Source organism: Ixodes scapularis, unplaced genomic scaffold (genome assembly GCF_016920785.2).
Source record: "Ixodes scapularis isolate PalLabHiFi unplaced genomic scaffold, ASM1692078v2 PGA_scaffold0__279_contigs__length_252992795, whole genome shotgun sequence".
NCBI lineage: Eukaryota > Metazoa > Arthropoda > Arachnida > Ixodida > Ixodidae > Ixodes > Ixodes scapularis.
Window position 1 is genome coordinate 9,679,101 of NW_024609835.1, and position 19,565 is coordinate 9,698,665.

General features: G+C 43.7%; 1 protein-coding gene across 1 annotated transcript in view; it reads left to right on the top strand.

Moving 5' to 3' along the window:
• Positions 1 to 16,802: 16,802 nt before the first annotated feature.
• The window catches only part of LOC8030844 (WASH complex subunit 2), a 64,699-nt gene continuing 61,936 nt past the window's right edge, over positions 16,803 to 19,565 (top strand). The window contains exons 1-3 of the mRNA XM_029979957.4: positions 16,803 to 16,852; positions 17,361 to 17,465; positions 18,829 to 18,921. Coding sequence (XP_029835817.3) covers positions 16,844 to 16,852; positions 17,361 to 17,465; positions 18,829 to 18,921 — 207 coding nt within the window. The 5' untranslated portion in view covers positions 16,803 to 16,843. The remainder of the gene's footprint in view (positions 16,853 to 17,360; positions 17,466 to 18,828; positions 18,922 to 19,565) is intronic.

A 19,565-nucleotide genomic window follows, 5' to 3' on the forward strand; every position in this document is an offset into this window, starting at 1 on the left:
TAGAGAAGGCTAGCTCCACAGGCGTCGAGGTCGGCGTAACAGCGGGATCGAGCGCTGGGACGAGACTGAATCCGGACCGCCACGCGGAGCACCTTTTGTACCCGCTTGGGTTTCTGGAACATTCGGCGTAGAACGTTCGGTGCGTAGAACATTCTTAATTCGATCGCACGACAATTAAGGTTCTCGAACTTACAAGAATGTCAAGTTGAAAGAATAAACACAAGAGGAGTCTGCTCCCTGGAATCGAACCCGGAGGCTCCGCGCGAGAGCCAAGCGCGGTAACCATCGGCAACGCGCGTGGCAATATCACCGATACATGTTACAAAACATTTCTGGGACAGAAATAAAGAGGTCGCTTTAGCTATAGTAACATCGCTGAATATCACGTCCGGCGACGCACCTTAGACGCATCGTTTAACTACAATTCATATTCCCTATATGGGGACTTCACTATAAACGAACTTAAAATACGGATATGAGTGAATGGATAACAAAGAGAACCCACGTAATAGCCACGGCAGTGGCCGCACCTTTTTCAATTAGGTTGCGTTCAGAAAGGCACTCAACTTTGTGGGACGCTTTTCTGGGATTTTGGGAAGTCATCCAGCTTGTAGTTCGTTTCCTGTCATGTCCTCTGCTTATCAAGATTCGCTTGCAGGTAGTATTCGCGAGAGCAGTAAGTGACGGACAGATGACAAAAATAAAATAAAAAAAGAAAACCTCGACGTTTTGCCGTAGCGGGGTTAAATATAAAAACAAGCAAAACAAGAAAAAAAATTGTCCACTTCTAATTTTCTTTAATTTGTTATTTTCTTGACACTTAAGTCGGCATTGTTGTCCTAGATCGTTTCCGGGCAGGGATGGGCAAAATACATGAAAATATGTATCGAAATACAAATACAAAATACTTTGTCAAAAATCTATTTAATTACAAATCTAATTACATTTCCAAAAAAGCATTTAAGTACACGATACAAATACAATGAAATGTGTTTGGTCTCCTCCAAATACGTTTTCAAATACGTTCCTCAAACTTTGCATCAGCGACTTCAGGGCACCTGCAACGGGTTTCTGGGTATCTCATTTTAATTTTGCATCGCACACCCGGGAGTTAGTGTGCGAGGCTCTAGTAACGTAATAGAAATATAATCACAAAAAAATGTAATCAGCTTGGACGCAATAGATGAAAAAAGTACAGAGCTTCAAGCAGCTTTTTTTGTCGATTACATTTTGGTATAGACCAACAAAGAACCGAGACGACCAAGACGGGCAGCACTAGCTAGAGAATTTTTTATTGTTGCAACTCGCGCCAGTTACGAAAATCTGACGACCCGCGCATTTAGAGTGTTCCAGGCAAAAATATGGTTGGAAATCAGGCTGGAAAGCATCACAAGTTGTCACAGGCACTTATTTAGCCAGTCTGCCTGTGAACGTCGATTTCGTCACTATTCTTGCCCTGGACTAGCACCGTAATCACAAAGTCACTAAACGCTTGTGCTTGATTGAGAGACACTGCATTCGATGCAGAACGTGGTTTTCTTCCTGTTCTGGACAGTGCCTTTAAAATAAAGCCGGAGGAGAAAAAGAAAAAAGCCCCATGGCCGAATAAAAAATGGAGACTATATCTTACAACCACATGCATAAAAACAAGAATTATCGAGACAATAAATTTGAGTTACAATTGAACACAAGCGTGTTGGTTAATAGATACAAAACTTGAAAGTATAAAACAGAGAGGACGAGGGCGGGAACAGGACATCTTTCATAAAAGATGTCCTGTTCCCGTCCTCGTCCTCTCTGTTTTATACTTTCAAGTTTTGTAATAAATTTGAGGAATGTATTTTCGCCCACAAAATTGTATTTAATTACAATTGTATTTTAAATACCCATGTTTTAGTATTTAAATACACACGTCAAATACATTACCCGATTTGTAATTAAATACAAATGCAAAATACACAAAGTATTTGAAATACTGCCCATCTCTGTTTCCGGGTCTGCGTTGTGCTTCACTGTGGCAATCTTTACTTCAACAAAACCACCCGTTTTGTTTGAGGATTTTTCAGGGGAAACTCTAGGAAACAAAAGCCGCCTTTGGGAAGGCGAGGGGAAAATCTTCATTGTACGAACTTCGGGCTGAAATATGAGTGAAAGTCAGGGTTGGGCAGAAATACTCATAAATGTTTTTAGAAATACAAATACTGGGATACATTAAAATAGTGGCTAAAATACTGATACTAAAATATATCTGTAAAAATGTATCGCGATATGTATCAAAAATACATTTGAAATAAAGGCAAAAAGTCTTTGGAAATACAAATACAGGAATACATTTTAGGGAGGGCAGAAATACAAATACAGAAATACTGATACAGCAACACATTTTTCAAATTTGTTTGAGACGCCAACTGAGATGAAGTTTGAAGTTTGAAGAGGAAGTTTTTGAACCGAAACTACTTTCCCGTAGGCTTGGCACAAGAGGAGTCTTCAATGGGCTAAAAAAAAGTTCCATCAAGGATTTACCGCGGTCCCTTCCCTGACATCCTGTCTGTCTGACGAGTGATGCGAAAAGACTTCGACCTGTAAATAAATTCTATGTCGCCCTAAATTCCATCAAAACGTCACCACTCCCCTGTCCAATAAGGACGCTCCTGTCAACATTGATCACAAGACGTCACGATGGAATGAACTCGTATTCTTTATCTGTACGTGTGGCCTTGAACATGAAACTTTACCCAAGCTGCTGTATAGAACTATAATACGTACTTTCGTTGTAGGTGACCTCGTTGAAGATCGCGCAGGCAGTGTCATTTGGAATTTTCGAGAATAGTGGACCTCATGAAGCATGCTGGAACACATGTCTTATCTTTGGTTACGGTTGAAAAAACAATACAGTGGCATCCCTGTTGTGACAGTCCTTCCTACCGACCCTCCACCACCGACGCATGGATTGCAGCCCTCAAGCTTCGCCTAGCATAATCCAAACAGAAACCTACTGGATTGCTACCTGATATTGCCGGCACAGGTGCGAGCTCTCCGAGAAACTGTGTGCTCGAAACGACTCGCAGGTGTACGAAGTCTGGGTCGGCACAGCGAGGCTACGTCTGGCCTCCGTCCTGGGTTTCGGATCACCAGAGCAGCGGGTCACGTTCACGTCGACTGATGACGTACCCTTGAGCCGGGCAATATTACGGGCACAGCCGCAGACGCATTCGGATATGTGTTGAACTTCACTGCGTGAGTCATCCTACTATTCCAAGTCAACCACTGCCAGTCTCGTGCCGCAACGGACTGTAACTCAGCTTTGCCGGCTGGATGTACTGTGTACGCTAAGGAAAGAGAGACGGTTAGCAGCGGGAATCGGATACGAAGAAACAATGACTCATGAAATCCCTGTACCCAGGGACCTGCGGCCAATGGTGGATCCAAGGGGAGGGGGCGACGGGGGCGGCCGCCCCTCCACCCCCAAACAAAGTCGACCCCCCTCCCTCCCCCCTTCTCGGAGGGTAATTTGTCATGGGTGGACCCCCCTTGCACAAGAAAGAATGGGAGAATAGTATCCTTAAAATTATCCCGCCCCCCCAAACGGAGTTCTAGATCCGCCCCTGCCTGCGGCACAAGATGCTCTGCCTCCACTCCTGGCACGCCACCTGGTTCGAATCGCCGACTACGCAACACTTCTCAGAAGGGAAAAAAGGACGCATAGAAAACAGTTTGCAGAATCGAAAGGAACCTTGGTCAACATAGTAACAATGCCCCAGCATCCCCTTCACCCTCAGACCCTCAGAAGTAAACCCTCAGAACCCTCAGAAGTAAAAAAAACCCTGAAACCCTCAGAAGTAAAAAAAAAAGAAACAAAAGAAGGCGTTTGGACTTGTATTGTGCTTTTCGCAGGGGGGGGGGGGGGGGGGGGGAGGGGGGAGAATATTTCTCAAGAAATGTCACAAAATACATTTCATCCTGATTGTATCACGATACAAAAGAAACATTCCAAATGTATTTCGATACAGGACTACAGATACTGGTGAAAAAAATGTATCGCGGTACAGAAACACAGATACGGAATGTATCTGTGAAAATTGAAATACTATCGCGGTACATTTGTATCGCGATAGAGTTTAATTCTGGTCACAATAAAAAAAAATGTATTTTTTTTTACGAGCTTTTTTAAAATTACCGTAGCTAATCGGAGCTAGCAACAGGATTTGCTTGCTCGAAAGCATGTTCACATTTGCTCGTGCCACGCCCATGCTACTTGATACCGAAAAACACGGAAAATGGCGGAAGGTAAAAAAAAAAAAAATGTATTTGAGATAATGAGTAGAAGATACTCAGAAATGTAATTAAAATAGAGTATCAAATACTCTCGATCAAAAGTATTTGCAAGATATCAAGATACTTCAAAAACAATTTTAAATACAGTATCTTGAGTAGAGTATTTGAGATAGGCACAAGTCTGGCTCGCCTACGACGCGGGCGACTGGAGGCATGGTCGGAGAGGCTTATCTTTAATCAACAGCAACAACAAGAATAACTTTACTAATTTTTTTTTTTAGATGTTGAACAGGTGAGGTGGATTGAACTTTTGGCTATTTCGAACATTTTGGGCACCGCTGCCCTCACTGCTTTTTCTGCATCTTAATATGGCCGTTTCTGCATAAATTGGGGATTTTATTGTCATTTAATTAAAACGTAACAAAACGAGGCTCTGGAAATTTAGTACAAGAAATTTAATTATTAGTTTTAAGAGAACAAAAGAAAAAAAAAAGTATTATAGCTAACACACAAATTCAAGCTGGCTAAAAAAAATTATATATATAAAAATTATCATAAATTCCGCTCTCCGCCAGCCGAATGCCTACCGCCCCTCCCTGGCCTGACCCGTAAATCCGCCTCTGGGGGATACGCACTTCTTCTTGTCCTCGTTTTTTTTCTTTTCTTTCTTTTTTGCGTATTTTTATTATGAATTTTCACCATTTAATTTCCTAAATTCCTGCCTTCCCATATGTTCCAAAATTTCTCGCGAAAGTACTTTTAAAGGGACACTAACAGCTTATTTACGCTCGCCAACGTTTTGTATGTACATGCCATATGAGGGCCCAACTACTCAGAACACATTTCGCGGCTCGCTGTTCGTTTTCTTTGCTCCCGAAAACCGCCGATTGAGGACTGGCCAGTTTGAGTAGCGCTCACTCTCTTCTCCGTGGTCACGTGCCGTTTTCTGTGGTTTAGACGCAACCACCTTAAATAATCAAAGTTGTGGGTCATCGATGAACCAGACTTAATATTAAAAATACACAAAAATATGACAGAAATTTTTTGTGGCGTCGAAAAAAACTGCAAATACGTAGATTGAAAAAAAGAAAAAAAAAAAAAAGAAAAGTTGCACAGACACGGGACTTCCGGTTTATGGCAAAAAGATTTGATGTGCCGCTTGTGTTTTCGGCGCCACGCAAGCCACACCCACGGATCCAAAAAAAAGGAACGACGCGCGTTTATGCACTGTCAATCATGCCAAAAGACTTGTGGAATGTAACGTAGGTGTGGTGTACAAATACCACTGACATGTGGTAGGGTGTACATCGGCCAGACAGGACAGTGCGTAAATGAGAGGATGCGCGAGCATGACTTGTCATTGCGTTCAACAACAGGAGGACACCTGCCTCTAAACTGCATATTGTCTGCGCCTGCCCAACTTTCAAAATACCACGATCATGGGAAGGGCCCGAGAAAAAAGTGGCGAGACGAGTGTTAGAAGCGTGTTCAGCCAGCCGTTAATTTTCCGGCATCAAAAAGAGATTGATTTTATTGACACGTGGTGATCGGTAACGCGATTGGGTGATTCAGTGTGTTTTTTTTTAATAATAATAATAATAACAGTTTATTTCCATTACACCTAATGGTAAAGCCAAGAAAAAAAGCCGCGCTACGCGGCTTGACGAGTTCTCAGCCCCAGTACATTCTGCAGAAGCGTCGGAAATATCAATATACAAAAAATCGTGCATAATCACGATGAATACGAAAAAAAAACACACAAAAAAACAAACATAAATCTAGAAAACGCCACTGAGCACCATATTCGTTGACATTCGCAAATCAACACAAAACACACTTTTAAACTAAGAAAAAAAATTGCATCAATCTATATATGCAAAATCATGCATGACAGATCGCAATCCACCCAGATTTAATCTATCTATAAACACACCTTTAGAATGCAATACATTTAGAAGCTTTGGAATTCGGTATGCTAACATTTCCTTTCCAGTGTTTAGCCGACACGCTGGTACGTGCCAGTAATCTGGATTACGAATTTGGTATGGTACGATATGTTGTTGCAAAGCAGACAATTCTACCAGGGATGAAGTGTTGTAAAGAAATTCTGTTCTAAGTTTTGTGGATAGCCTATAGTTGTAAAGGTTGTGAATACTGAGTATATGATAACTTTTAAACAGGTTTTCCGTGTGCGAAAGATAAGGTACGTTTGCAATTACTCGCAACATTCTTTTTTGAAGCAGGTGCACCTTGCCAAGATTAGTTGCAGTGGTAGTACCCGAAACTAACGAACAATAATTTAAATGGGAATAAAATAATGATTTGTATAATAATATTTTAACAGATGTAGGAAGTAAATACCGATGCCGACATATAATACCCACAGTTCTTGACAATTTTTTATTTAAAAGTTCAATATGGCAATCCCAGGACATATTCTGAGAAAACACTACTCCAAGTGTTTTAAAATTAACAGTTAATTCGATATTTACCGAGTTTAAAGTAATGGTGTTTATTGGAGGGAGAATTTTATGCTTAGGTCGAAATAGTACGGCTTTCATTTTGCTTGTATTTATTTTTAAAGCGTTCTTTTTTGTCCATACCAATATCTGACCTAACAATAGATTTTTTTTTTTTTACACGAGCTCCTCAGGATCGTCCGCAGCATACAGAAGTGTTGTATCGTCAGCATATATTATCAATTTAGTTGTTTGGTCAATATTCACAATGTCATTTACATATACGTTAAAGAGAAAAGGGCCTAATATACTTCCTTGTGGTACTCCAGAGACTATGTGTTTTATACTGGATGAAAAATTACTACAGCACACATATTGTTTACGATTTTCGAGATATGATTGCAATAAAAGCAGGGCTTGCCCGCGTACTCCATAACATTCAAGTTTCTGTAATAAGAGCGTGTGGTTCAAATAGTCAAAAGCTTTCGTAAAGTCAATGTAAACTCCCAAAACTAGTTTTCTATCTTCTAGGTTACGTAAAATAAATTCCTTTTCCTCAAGTAACGCAAGCTCAGTGGAACGGTGCTTTCGAAATTTAAACTGGGATTTTGTAATTAGCTGATGCTTATCAAAAAATTTGAGAGCCGTGTATGAATAAGTTTTTCTAGTCCTTTTGAAAAAACAGGCAGTATGGAAACTGGTCTATAATTATTTATATAATTTTTATCGCCTTTCTTATGCAGTACAGAAACTTTTGCTATTTGCATACGCTCAGGTAATACACCTTCAATTATACACAAGTTAAATATATAAGTCAAATAAGGCATAATTAAGTCTAAAACGTATTTCACAGGTTTAATCTGTATATCATCTATATCTCTGCTATGAGTATTAATTAAATTCATAAATGCTTTAAAAACCTCGGAATCGTCAACCGGATCCCAAAAAATTGAATTTGCACTTCTCTTTTCAATATACCTACAAGCATCATCATCGTAATTTATATTCACTAAATTTACGAAATGGTCATTAAACATATCAGCTAAAGCAGTATTCTTTATTTCTTCGCCGTTTATATACAACTTCTCTAAGTGTTCATTTTTTTGACTACCCCGTAAAATCGTATTCACTTTTTTCCAAGTGACCTCAACATTTCTAATTGTCGAGGTAAAACTGTTATGGTAATAACGTTCCCTAGCCTTTCGTAATTCTTTTGACAGCTGGTTTCTATAACATTTGAACTTTTTTAAGTCATCTTTCTTGGTTTCTAGTTTTGTTAAAGTTATGAAATAGCTGATTTTTTATAATATTTTTGATTAAAGGTTTGGCCACGGCTTTCGAATTTTACTCGACGATTTGCATATCTTATAGGGGAAATCCTTTGCATAGATCGTCTGAAACCTATTCAAAAAAGCGTTGTATGCTATATTGGGATCAGTCTCTGTTAGAACATTATTCCAACTCGCGCTTACAATATCGTTGCGAAACATATCAAGATTGTCAGGCGTTATGTTTTGAAATTTTAATGACCGAATGTCTCGTTTTGGGTGAAGGGCTTCGTTAATGCAAATAAATATTGGGAGATGATCGCTGATCTGGGTGCTAAATATTCCTCCTTTTAGACGTGTATTATCTATATTTGTAATGAAAAGGTCTATTAAGGTTTCTGTGTGAACAGTGATTTGCGTTAGTCTGGTTATCGTACTAAGATATCCGTACGTGGCAAGCAATACGTCAAACTCATTTTTGGGCTTGCTATTAACTAGCATATTGATATTGAAATCCCCACCAATTATCACACTAAAATTATTGTCACTACCGAATCTCAAGAGCCTCTCAAAAAACGTAAAAAAATTCACAATATTGCCATTTGGTGGGTGATAAACAACAGAAATAAGCATATTATCTGCTATAAGAGATAGCACTTCGTAGTCTCCAGTGGTAACGCAAAAATTTGATAATAATTGAGAGTTAATGTTTTCTTGGACCAATGCGCAAACACCACCCCCGCGACCTGTAGTCCGGTTTAAACAGTAGCTTTTATAGGACGGCACATGAAATGCATCAGTTTCGTCGGAATACCATGTTTCGGTGAACATAATCACGTTCAACCTAACTGAAAGTTGGCTAAAAAGACATTCGAGTTCCATCGATTTATTTTTAGCCGACCGTACATTTAAGTGAAAAAGTTTGAGTGAAACCTCAAAACCACCCTCAAGAATTTTCGTAAAGTCAGTCGGAAGCAAGTATGAAGAACCCATCGTAAATTGATTGAAAACCCAATGTGTAACTAAGATCCATGCCAAAAACTATAAACCAATGACTTCCAGATCGTCTTCACTCCTTATCACAACCGCATCGTCACCATCCTTGCGCCTAGCAAAGATTTTTCCGTTTCTGTGCCAAGTGTGTTCGAAACCGTTCGCTTTCGCCCATTCTTTTGTTTTCGCTAGGAGTTCCCTGTTTTGTTTAGTCATGTTCTCGTAAATGTACACTCTCATTCCAGTTGCCCTTAGCCTATTCTTCCTGTAGAGCCATGCATCCCTAGTTGTTTGGGATGCAAACCTGACAATGACGCCTGGAATTTTGTCCGGTTTCGATGGCAGTCGGTGAATCGCGGTGATACCGCATCCAGCTAGCTCGGGCACTTCTAGAGTTCGCGCCACTTCATTTACCTTGCTTATGAGGTCTTCGTCATTAGTTTTTGCGATACCATGGAACTCCAAATTGAGCTTACGGCTTCGCCATTCCATGTCGTGAAGTTCTGCCTTGAGCTTCTTCACTTCCTCCTCCTGATCTTTTTTCTCGATTTCTGCAAGTCTACTTTTCACCTCTTTCATCTCTTTCTTTTGTTCATTCACAGATTTCAGAATTTCGTCATACTGAGCAGACATCATGCTGATAGATGCCTCAATGCTTCCAACAGTTTCCTTAAGGTTCAACAGCTCGTCTAGCTTTCCGTTCATGCCAGCCAACAGAATTGAAATTGAAATGTCGTCATCGGTTTTTGTTTACTGACAGCCCCGCCTTTCAACCTTGAGACTCGACAAGTGGGGCATTTCCATGTCTTACGATATGCCTCGCCTTTTGTTTTTAACGTGACTTCGGACACCCCCGCGCAAACACCACAGTGGTACGAATACTCGCATCCACTACACGAAATAGATTGTTCGGCATTAAGAATTTTCTCTTGGCATTTCAAACACAATGCGTCAGCCATTACCAGATAAAAACATTCACCAAACAGTAAACACCGCAGGCAGCAGCAGCGACAGAGCTAGAAATGTTTAACGCGAAATAAGTAACGTAAACCAACCTGAAATGATGTAACGGAACGGATTAGCTTGTGCACTGTCGTCTGTCGCCGCTGCTGCCAGAATGCCGAGATCCGGCGCCTGTGATGATTCTTATGGCACGATGTACCGCTGGCGTCGCCCGTGTCTGTCGAGCAGAAATGCAGCTATAATGAAAAATAGAGCACTTTGGAATTACAACAGGTATGAGGTGGTGAGAGAGATTTGGAAAAGGGTCATGGTGCCTGGCTTGACTTTTGGAAACGCAGTGCTATGCATGAAATCCGAAGTGCATGCGAGACTAGAAATAAAACAGCGCGGAGTAGGTAGACTGTCTTTGGGGGCACATTGCAAAACGCCAAACCAGGGAGTACAAGGATACATGGGATGGGCGTCATTTGAGAGCAGGGAAGCGGTGAGCAAGATAGAATTTGAGGATAGGTTGAGGCAAATGGATGGGGAGCAATGGGCACGAGAGGTTTTCAGCTATTTATACATGAGGAGTGTAGACACAAAGTGGAGACAGCGCACTAGGAAATAAAGAGGAAAGTTTTTGGGCTATAGCGAAGATACGGAAGAGCAAGTCTCAGTTAAGAAGAAAGTTAAGGCCACAGAAAGAGATCGGTGGCTAGAGGGAATGCAGACAAAGACGCTCTGGAAAGCTATTGACTAAACAAAACAGTTATTGCCAAAGAAAGCATTTATGACAATTCTAGGGGAAGCTCATTGTTGTTTGAGGCGAGGACGGGTGTTCTGCGAACCAGCACATACAGAGTGAAGTACCAGGAAATGGATACAGTGTGCACTGCTTGTGGGGAGGAGGACGAGACGGCTGAGCACTTGATACTCTACTGTAAAGGGCTTCACCCTATGCGTACCGAAGACAACATAGATTTAATAAAGTCCTTGGGTTTTAGAGACAGCGAGGGGAGAGTGGATTTCAAGACTGTAGAGATTACCAAGCAAAGATTAAGTGAATGGTGGCAGAAATCGAGAGAAAACTAGGTATTTTCTTATTCGCTGATGGCAAGGGGGTTTCATAGCCTCACCTTCTTTGCACTGCGGAGTGAATATAGATTTCACATTTAAATATTCTAAGCTTAAATGGTAAAACAAAATGGCTAGGTGGCGTACGCTACCGCCCGATCCAAAGCGCTCAGCCGTATTCATCCATCCATCCATCCGTAGGCGTGGCCACACGCTTCAGCTCGTTGCAATCTGGCCACGATAGTCACCAGATTTGGTGGTTGTTTGCTTTAGCAGCTTTTTATTTAATAGATGTTCAGTTGAAAGTTAGCGCTCGTCCTTTTCGCCTTCCTTTTTTGTCATTGTCTATTGTTAGCGATTTTAATTTTATACGTCATGCCCATTTCAGTTTCGGTTTCGAGCGGTTGCTTTTTTTTATTTTATTAAAAGTACACACGTTTGCAAGTCCGGCTTCAGGGCGCTGCCATCTTGCTTGGCTGGGGTGCGCTTGGATGAGCCATAATCCGATTACGAAGCCTTGCTAAGGCGTTGTAATTGGATTATGGCCGCGCCTGAGACCGGACTTGCAAACGTGTTGTTTAGCCTCGCACCCAGCCATGTTTCCGCCGTATCCGGTATGCGTCCGGAAAAAAAAAAAAAAAAGAAGCGATAACAACCCGGAACAAGTAATAAATTATATAAGGGACATAACAAGAACGACTGGCAAGGCGAGAAGAAAGCGATGTTTTCACGCATACCGGAAGTTCCAGAATTGAAGATGGCAGCCAAATATTGATTGGGTAGTCTTCTGACATCATTTAAATCGCCTGGCAAAAAAAAAAAAGGGGGGGTTGATAGTATTTTTTTGAGGAGCCCTATAAGGATTTTTGTTTTTACTGGTTTTTAATTTGCACCGAACCTGAGCGCACTGAACGTAGTAACTTAATGAAACTTCTTCTCTCGAAATTCGCTTTATTTTAAAAGTTATAGGCAAATTAAAATTACAAAAACAAGCAAAAAATAACCTCCTTCATGACGTCCTTGGTCGCTTGAGCGGCCGTGAACTAGAGGAGGGTAGTGAGCTCATCGAGCGCTCACGGCTGCCGCACTCCGTGGCGACGGCTCGAGAGGGCGCCACTAAAGCATGTTCTGGATAGGACATGTATGAGGCGGGCAGCCAGGGAGGCTCGCATTGCATTTGCTGCGCGATTAAACACTAACTCGGCATGACACTTCATTGGCCACAAACGACAGCAAACACGGGGTAAAGATCAGTTCAGAACGGGAGCCAATTTGCGCTGTCATACCGCCAAAGGGCCAAACCGCAAGCCAAAGCTGCTCCCCGAAGGCCTTCGGAACACTCAGAACCAGTCGGATTCTCGACTGCAGCGCCGCCGCGTACATCTGGGACCTTTCTACGCTCGCCGCTCGTCGGAGCCTGATCCCACTACACCTTTCTAGTAGGGGTGTCGCGAACTTTTGTCGAACCAGATTTTTCTGTCGAACTTTCGGGGTTCGACGAACCTTCGAACTTTTCACCAGATCCGACCGGTTCGACTTTGTGGACAGTGTGGCCAGACCTTAATACAAGTATGTCTAAGTTTTGAAAAAAAATTTTATGCAAAGGGTTATTTTATATTGAGAACAGCTGCAATTAGAAGAAACTAATTCTAAGCAATGAAGAAGGTAATAACTTAATTTTTAGTACTGTAATAACTGAAATAGCCAATCAGCGCTGCACTTAATTCATCTCTTAGCCATTATCATCCAAACCGAAGCCAACTGGCCGGCCTGTCGCGCATGCGCACTCGAGTCGAACCTCAATAGAAGGTTTGTCGAACTTTCCACTAAAAGTTCGAAAAAGTCGAACCTGGTCGAACTCGACCGCGGCTGGTTCGCGACACCCCCACTTTCTAGTATGCGGGGCGCCGCCTTTTCCACCGCCTGGTGGCGGGTATGTCGACGGGTTATTTCTTGTTTCCGTACTTTATAAACTGGATTTGTTTCTCTTCTGATCTAAAATACTGAACAAAAACTACTTTTATAAAAAATTAAAACGGCTCGCGCCAGTTATATTTTGTATCTTGACTAAAAATAAGCTTCTAGCGGCTCTGACCAGTAGTAAGCACAGGACCAGAGACGTCACTTTCGGCACCGGGACCAGCACAGGACCAGAGATGCGCGCTTTCGGTACCGGGGGTCGCCCCCGGCGCCCATCACCTTTTCTACGGGTGTGTTCTTGTTTTCAAATTCAACCCAACGCATAAAGTGTGCAAAAACGTTGCGGTTTTAGTCCGCCAATGTGCAGAAACAGAAATTCCACAGTTGCCAACAGGGAAGTGCCTTCTATGCACAAATTCGCGTGTAACCAGGAGCATTCTGCTGAGCTAGGCTCAGGCGCGTGTGCCTTTGTCTTTACTGCAGACATTTTAGAGATGGAAAGACGACGACAATTGCAAGCACGCCCATACTGGCGTGCATGGGCGTACCAGCCCCCCCCCCCCCCCCCAGTTCTCACGTTTAATTCTGGTCAAGAGATCCAACGAGTCAAAAGGTCCAATAATGGATCTTTTGACTCGTTGGATCTTTTGACTCGCCAGACATGAGTCAAAAGATCCAATGTGGGTCAAGAGGTCCAACGAGTCGAGAGATCCACCGAGTCAAAAGATCCACTGCGAGTCAAGAGGTCCAACGAGTCAAAAGATCCACGGCGAGTCAAGAGGTCCAACGAGTCAGAAGGTCCAACAATGGATCTTTTGACTCGTTGGACCTCTTGGCTCGGAATCCAGTTCTCAGAGTGGGGGGGGGGGGGGCAAGGCATGTGTTGTTTTGCCCCCCCCCCCCCCCCCCCCTGAAACTGGATTCCGAGTCAAGAGGTTCATCGAGTCAAAAGATCCAACGGGTCAAAAGATCCATTATTGGACCTTCTGACTCGTTGGACCTTTTGACTCGTTGGACCTCTTGACTCGCCGTGGATCTTTTGACTCGTTGGATCTCTTGACTCCTTGGATTTCCTGACCCACATTGGATCTTTTGACCCGTGTCTGACGAGTCAAAAGATCCATTATTGTACCTTTTGACTCGTTGGACCTCTTGACTCTTGCCGGGAAAGGGGAGGAAGGGCTTTGAAGAAGAGTAGGAAAGAAAGAAAAGCAAAACTACGATTAACGAAGGTTTTCTGGTAGCAAAGAGGGGCGTGATGGTCACTGCACTGCAGCGGGTTGGGATCCCGCGTCTAATAACAAAGCAACAAAAAAGAGGGAGATGGGAGAAGATGATGCAGCGGCCTCGGGGACGAGAGGTTTCGGGATCCTGAATGACTGGCTGTGTCACGGCGTTGGTGCGTTTTCCATTTCAATGGGCTAGTAACCAACGCCATTTCTTCGTCGGCCATGCTTGATCATCGGAGAAATTTCCAGAGGGTTGCGCCTGTTGTACGGTCGCGGGGACGCAGGTTGTTTCTTGAATCTAAAAACCTTTAACAGTTAGTCGGTGACTTAATTACGAGACGTGTATACGCAGCATGAGCTGAACAAGCAGAACATTTATGGCTTTGGATTTGGACAGCATAATGTTTGACAGCCATCCAGAGGGTCAACATGCCTTTCCGCAGTATATTGCCAATATGGCCAGTGCAGCATGGCTGCTAACTGGCACCACGCTGTACGGAGAACCATCATCGGCGAGTGTTCATGTAGCGACTACTGCGTGGTGCACATAAAGACCCAAGGCTATACTCCGTTTCACCTAAGGATTGACCGCAACCTGTGCTAGAAGTCGAGAGCGTCATGGGACATCTCGCTCCCCGCGACGCCGTGCCGAACCGGAAGGTCACGTGACACACTGTCGGCGCAAGATCGGATGCGCTGGCTGGTTCACTCACATGCATGAGTTCCGACCGTGTGCGCCTGCAACGGTTCGCGTCGTTAATCTCTTTTATGGGTGGCTATGGCAGTGAAGTTTTAGGCCGCTTACGGCCGCCATTGCTGCTGTGCGGTGTGGTCGTAAGAGGGTCTTAAAAACTTGTTCCGTCAGACTTGGTCGTAGCCGGTCGCAACAGTGTGAACCAGCCTTCAAGGTGAAACAGAGTACAACGTCGTACGGCCCAGGCTAAATTGCTCATGTGCGGTTTAGAAATACGTCGCCCCTTGGATAGCTGACAAGCATTGCGATGCCTCAATATCCACAAGCACCACTGAGATTTGCGTTGACTGCGTACGGTTCATCGTCTTCATTTTCTTTCTGTCATTTTTCTTGTGTAATGATAAAATTCCAATTTGGGGAATCTCGTAGTTGGTTGTACAATGAAACCTTAACAGCGACGAACATGTCTGTCAAATGAAGTGCCTGAGAGAATAAATTCAGACCTCAAACACGCACGACCGTCATTTTTTTCCTTTTTTTTTTTTTGCGGCGCTAATTTAATTAGTTTTTCGCACAAGAGAAATACATTTCGAACAAGTCATACATCACCTACAAGGTGCGCTTTAGTACATATTTCCAGCGAACATGAACGCGACACAATCGTGTTTCAAAAAGTGCGAAGGGCGTCATCTTTTATGGTCGTGGTGGGGCCTTTTTTTGTAACGGACAGACAAAATCGACCAAATCATTTTTCATTGAAAAATATACACGCACTCTGCATCGGCCTTCTTGTACGAACTATTTTGCAAACAAAAACACACCCTATCACAACCTGTGCCCCCCTAGCTCGGGCCCTTTTCCGTCCGCAAACCGGGAAATAGTGAGGAATTAATGGATGAAGAAAGAAGAAAACAATTAAAACAGGGATAACACAACCACATCTTTCATGTGGTTGTGTTGTCCCTGTTTTAATTGTTTTATTCTTTCTTCATCCATGACTTAAACCAACACGCTCTTCTCCCAAGCATGAGGAGTTAAACGGCGCGTCAAATTTAAATGTCTTTAACATTTCTTTTAGACAAAAATTAAGGCACCTGTACCCATTTTCACCCAAAGAAAAAAGCAAGCTTTGCGCAATATTCATACGCGGCGCGAAGTAGTTCTTACGAGATTTGGTTGTCGGAGGGAAAAGCGATGCTTTTGGCGTTTGGAACGTGTACGTCTTAATATGATGACATGTATCTAATCTACAATTCACCTACTTATATCTTAATTCTCTACATGAATGCGGAAATCAGCAGTGTTCCGCGAGGAGCCAGACTTTTCTTTACTACGTTCCTTGAGGTGAAAACGGGTATACTCAAAAATTGTTTTTTGAATTTTATTGTACAATGCCTCCCCGCGGGCCGCGTCTAGGGCAGGAGAGGTGAGGGACCTTTCCTAACCTCCTTGCCATATGACGCGGCAGTTTTCGAGTAATTGGACCTTTTGACCCGCATGCGATCTCTTGACTCGCGTCTGCCGGGTCAAGCGATCCACTATTGGACCTTCTGACTCGTTGGACCTTTTGACTCGTTGGACCTGTTGACCCACATTGGATCTTTTGACTCGTGTCTGGCGAGTCAAAAGATCCAACGAGTCAAAAGATCCATTGTTGGATCTTTTGACTCGTTGGATATTTTGACTCGTTGGATCTCTTGACCAGAAGCGCTGAAACTGCCGCCACTGGGCAGGGTAAACACTGGTCGGCGGCGTCAAACCCCCCCCCCCCCCCCCCCCCCCCCCCCCCCCACGCCCCGTCGAAAACAAGTTGGTACGCCACTGCTGGCGTGTAATTTTGAACTACGCGCCAATCTTGTACGCCGCCGCCGCCGAATATCCGTATCCGGCGCCGCGCCGCCGGACGTAAAACGACCGCCACGCCACCGCCGTTCGAAAACTATAGACACAGCTGAACCAGCTGAACGCTGGTACGTCCTGAATGTCATGAACTCGGTACGTAGTTAACCCGGCGATTTTTTTTTCTTTTTCTTACACGCGGGAGATATCGTTCTGCACATTCCCTGGAGTGCTACCAGTCCTGCTTCGCTTTATTGTAGTCACTAACTCCCTCGAGGATGAAGGGGGCGTAGGACAGACTCGTCGGCTCTTCGCGTGTTCTCGTCACGAGAGCGCTCAATTGATGGGAATTTTGTTCGTTTTCTAGCTGCACGTGTTTGCCCGAGATGAATAAACGATTCAACGCGTATTTTGCGCACAAATGCGTTTGTTCTTTTAGGGCGATACTTAAATTATTTCAGACACGTAATACCGTGTCAACCCTTTGCGTCAAGCTTCAAAATGATCAACTCCCTTTTTTTTTTTTTTTTTTTTTTTGTTCGTTTCTGCTAGCTGTTTTTTTTAAAAGTACCTGTCAAAGCGCACAAGTAGTGTAGCGCTGACCCCGAATTCTCGGACGTTGTAAGCAGAGGCCATGCGGCGCAATTGCTCTCTCCGGTACTAGGTGGGCGACGTCGAAGCGGGCTCCTCCAAGCCGTGGGACCAGCCGCTCAGCACGGAGGATATGAGAAACCGAGCGTCGAACTGGTCGCTGGCGGACGATTCCCAGGTAAGATCAGCCCCTGCGTGTGTCCGTCGGTGGCACGTGTTAATCTTGAACCGAAGAATCCAGTGGCGTGGTAAGGAATTATTTTTTTGGGGGGCAGAAATTGAAAGGTTTCTTTCCATCCACATTATGTACTAATTTTGAAAATAAAAGGAATCTAGTCGCGTTGTGACGATCAACATAGGTTCACGGCTGTCTGGTATCGCGTAGCAGATCGCGATTCAGGAAAACCGACTAACCTTTTGACAATTTCAAGCCACACCCGGCGGCGGAAATGAGCCTTCAACTAAGTGTTGTAGATGATAAAATCGAGTCAGTGTCACCACTTCAAAATATCAATATTAAGAAAAATTCAGTTACAAAAAGTTACAAGCTAAAACTGCCATTATTTCGAGAAAACTTGTGCGCGCCTTCGAACTGCCCCAAGTTCATCAAGGGTACAGCGTTCGGTGTGTACTCCATTCACAAAATGTTCCGAGCACAGTCGAGAGGATGGCGTTGTGGAAAAGTCTTGGGTTTACAGATGCAACCTACTGCCGCCGGAGATCAGGGTCATGCAGAAAGTGATGGAGCTTAAGGACATTGCAGCCGCACTTGCCTTCACGGATTCCCTGCAAGCTACATAGGTCCTCGGACAGTATTCCACGTTTTTTGTTATTATTCGTGCACCTTAAAACTGAGCGATGGTGTCCCGATGACCGGGGGACTGTCACTATCCAAGCCAGTGGCTCTAATTAAGTTTGGGAGTTCAAAAAACAGAAGAAAGCACAAACGAAGTTTGGGCAATGCATACACTCGACACCGGCGAAGCCTTTCATTCGGGACTTTCTCTTTCTAACGCACTAGCAAGTGGGAAAGCATTGGTAGCCCTTTCCCCTCTTCTCTCACACCCTCTTTCAGTAAAACGGTGTATAGGAGGCTATGGTGGAGAGGAACAACGTCTGCTGGCAGAAACAGATGCCATTTCCTCGCAGAAAATTTTAGAAACGCACGGTGCATTTTTTGCGGCCAACTCTTGGTCTGAAGGCACATTCACACTGGCAATGTGAAGCACTCGCGCAATGCAGCTTGATTGCATCGGGAAAAGATCAGATGGTCACTCTGGTGCTCACAATGTGCGAGTTGCTTCTCGAAAACTCTCACTTCGAGCAATATTTCTCAGCCGCTGATTGGCTGAGCCGCTCCGCGACTAGATCACATCGCAAAAAGATCAGGTCGGCTAGCGACTGCTCGAAGCGCGTCACTTTTTTTCTGCGATGGTTGCTTTTGCAATGAGAGTTGTGGCTCGAGTGCTGCAAGTTGCTGGTGTGAACGCGCCTTTATTGTCTTACAGTAGTGCCAGGTTTTCATTGCAGTTTTCTTGCAGCTGCTCGCATACCTGGAGTGCGTCTCACGGAACATCACGTCGAGAAGCTACGAGATTCAGAAGGAGTTGGACAGCCTCATTCACGAAACTCGGGTGTGTACGCCATGTGGCAGAAACTCCTTCGAGCCTTGTCTCTTCTCAAGTATGAGTGTGCACCTTCTGGGGGTGTGCCATGTGCCCATCAATTTGGTTCGAGTTAAAGGGAATGAGGCATAACTACAGCAAACACCACATTGTGAGCCTCAGGAGGAAAGCCCTTGCCTACTCATTTTTTTCTTCAAGGAGCGTACAGCACAATTTTATTTTAAATGGGCGGTTTGCATTAAAATAGGACAAAAACCTTTCCTCGACTTCCAGGTGTCATATCTTGCTCTAAATCGGGACTTCCAGTCTGAGTCCCAATGACGTGCAGATGCCGAAATTAACGGAATGCTTGGAGGATTCACATAGTTTTCATCGCTCCTGTCACTGCCCATCAGACTCTCGTCTGATTCCTAAAAATCGTAAAGGCTGAATGATTTGCAGAGAAGCTCACAAGTGAATTCTTTTTTTTTTAGAGCGCAGCTCTTAGCCGCCTTTTTCCAGGTTTCGCCGCGTCGGCGTAACTGCGCTAAATTTAGCGAAAAAATTGACGTCACGTGACCTCAATGTCAAATCAATTTCTCGCTAAATTTTGCGGGGAAATTCAGTTTCTCCGTCAGATTTAACGGACAAATTCAGTTTTATAAATTTAGCGG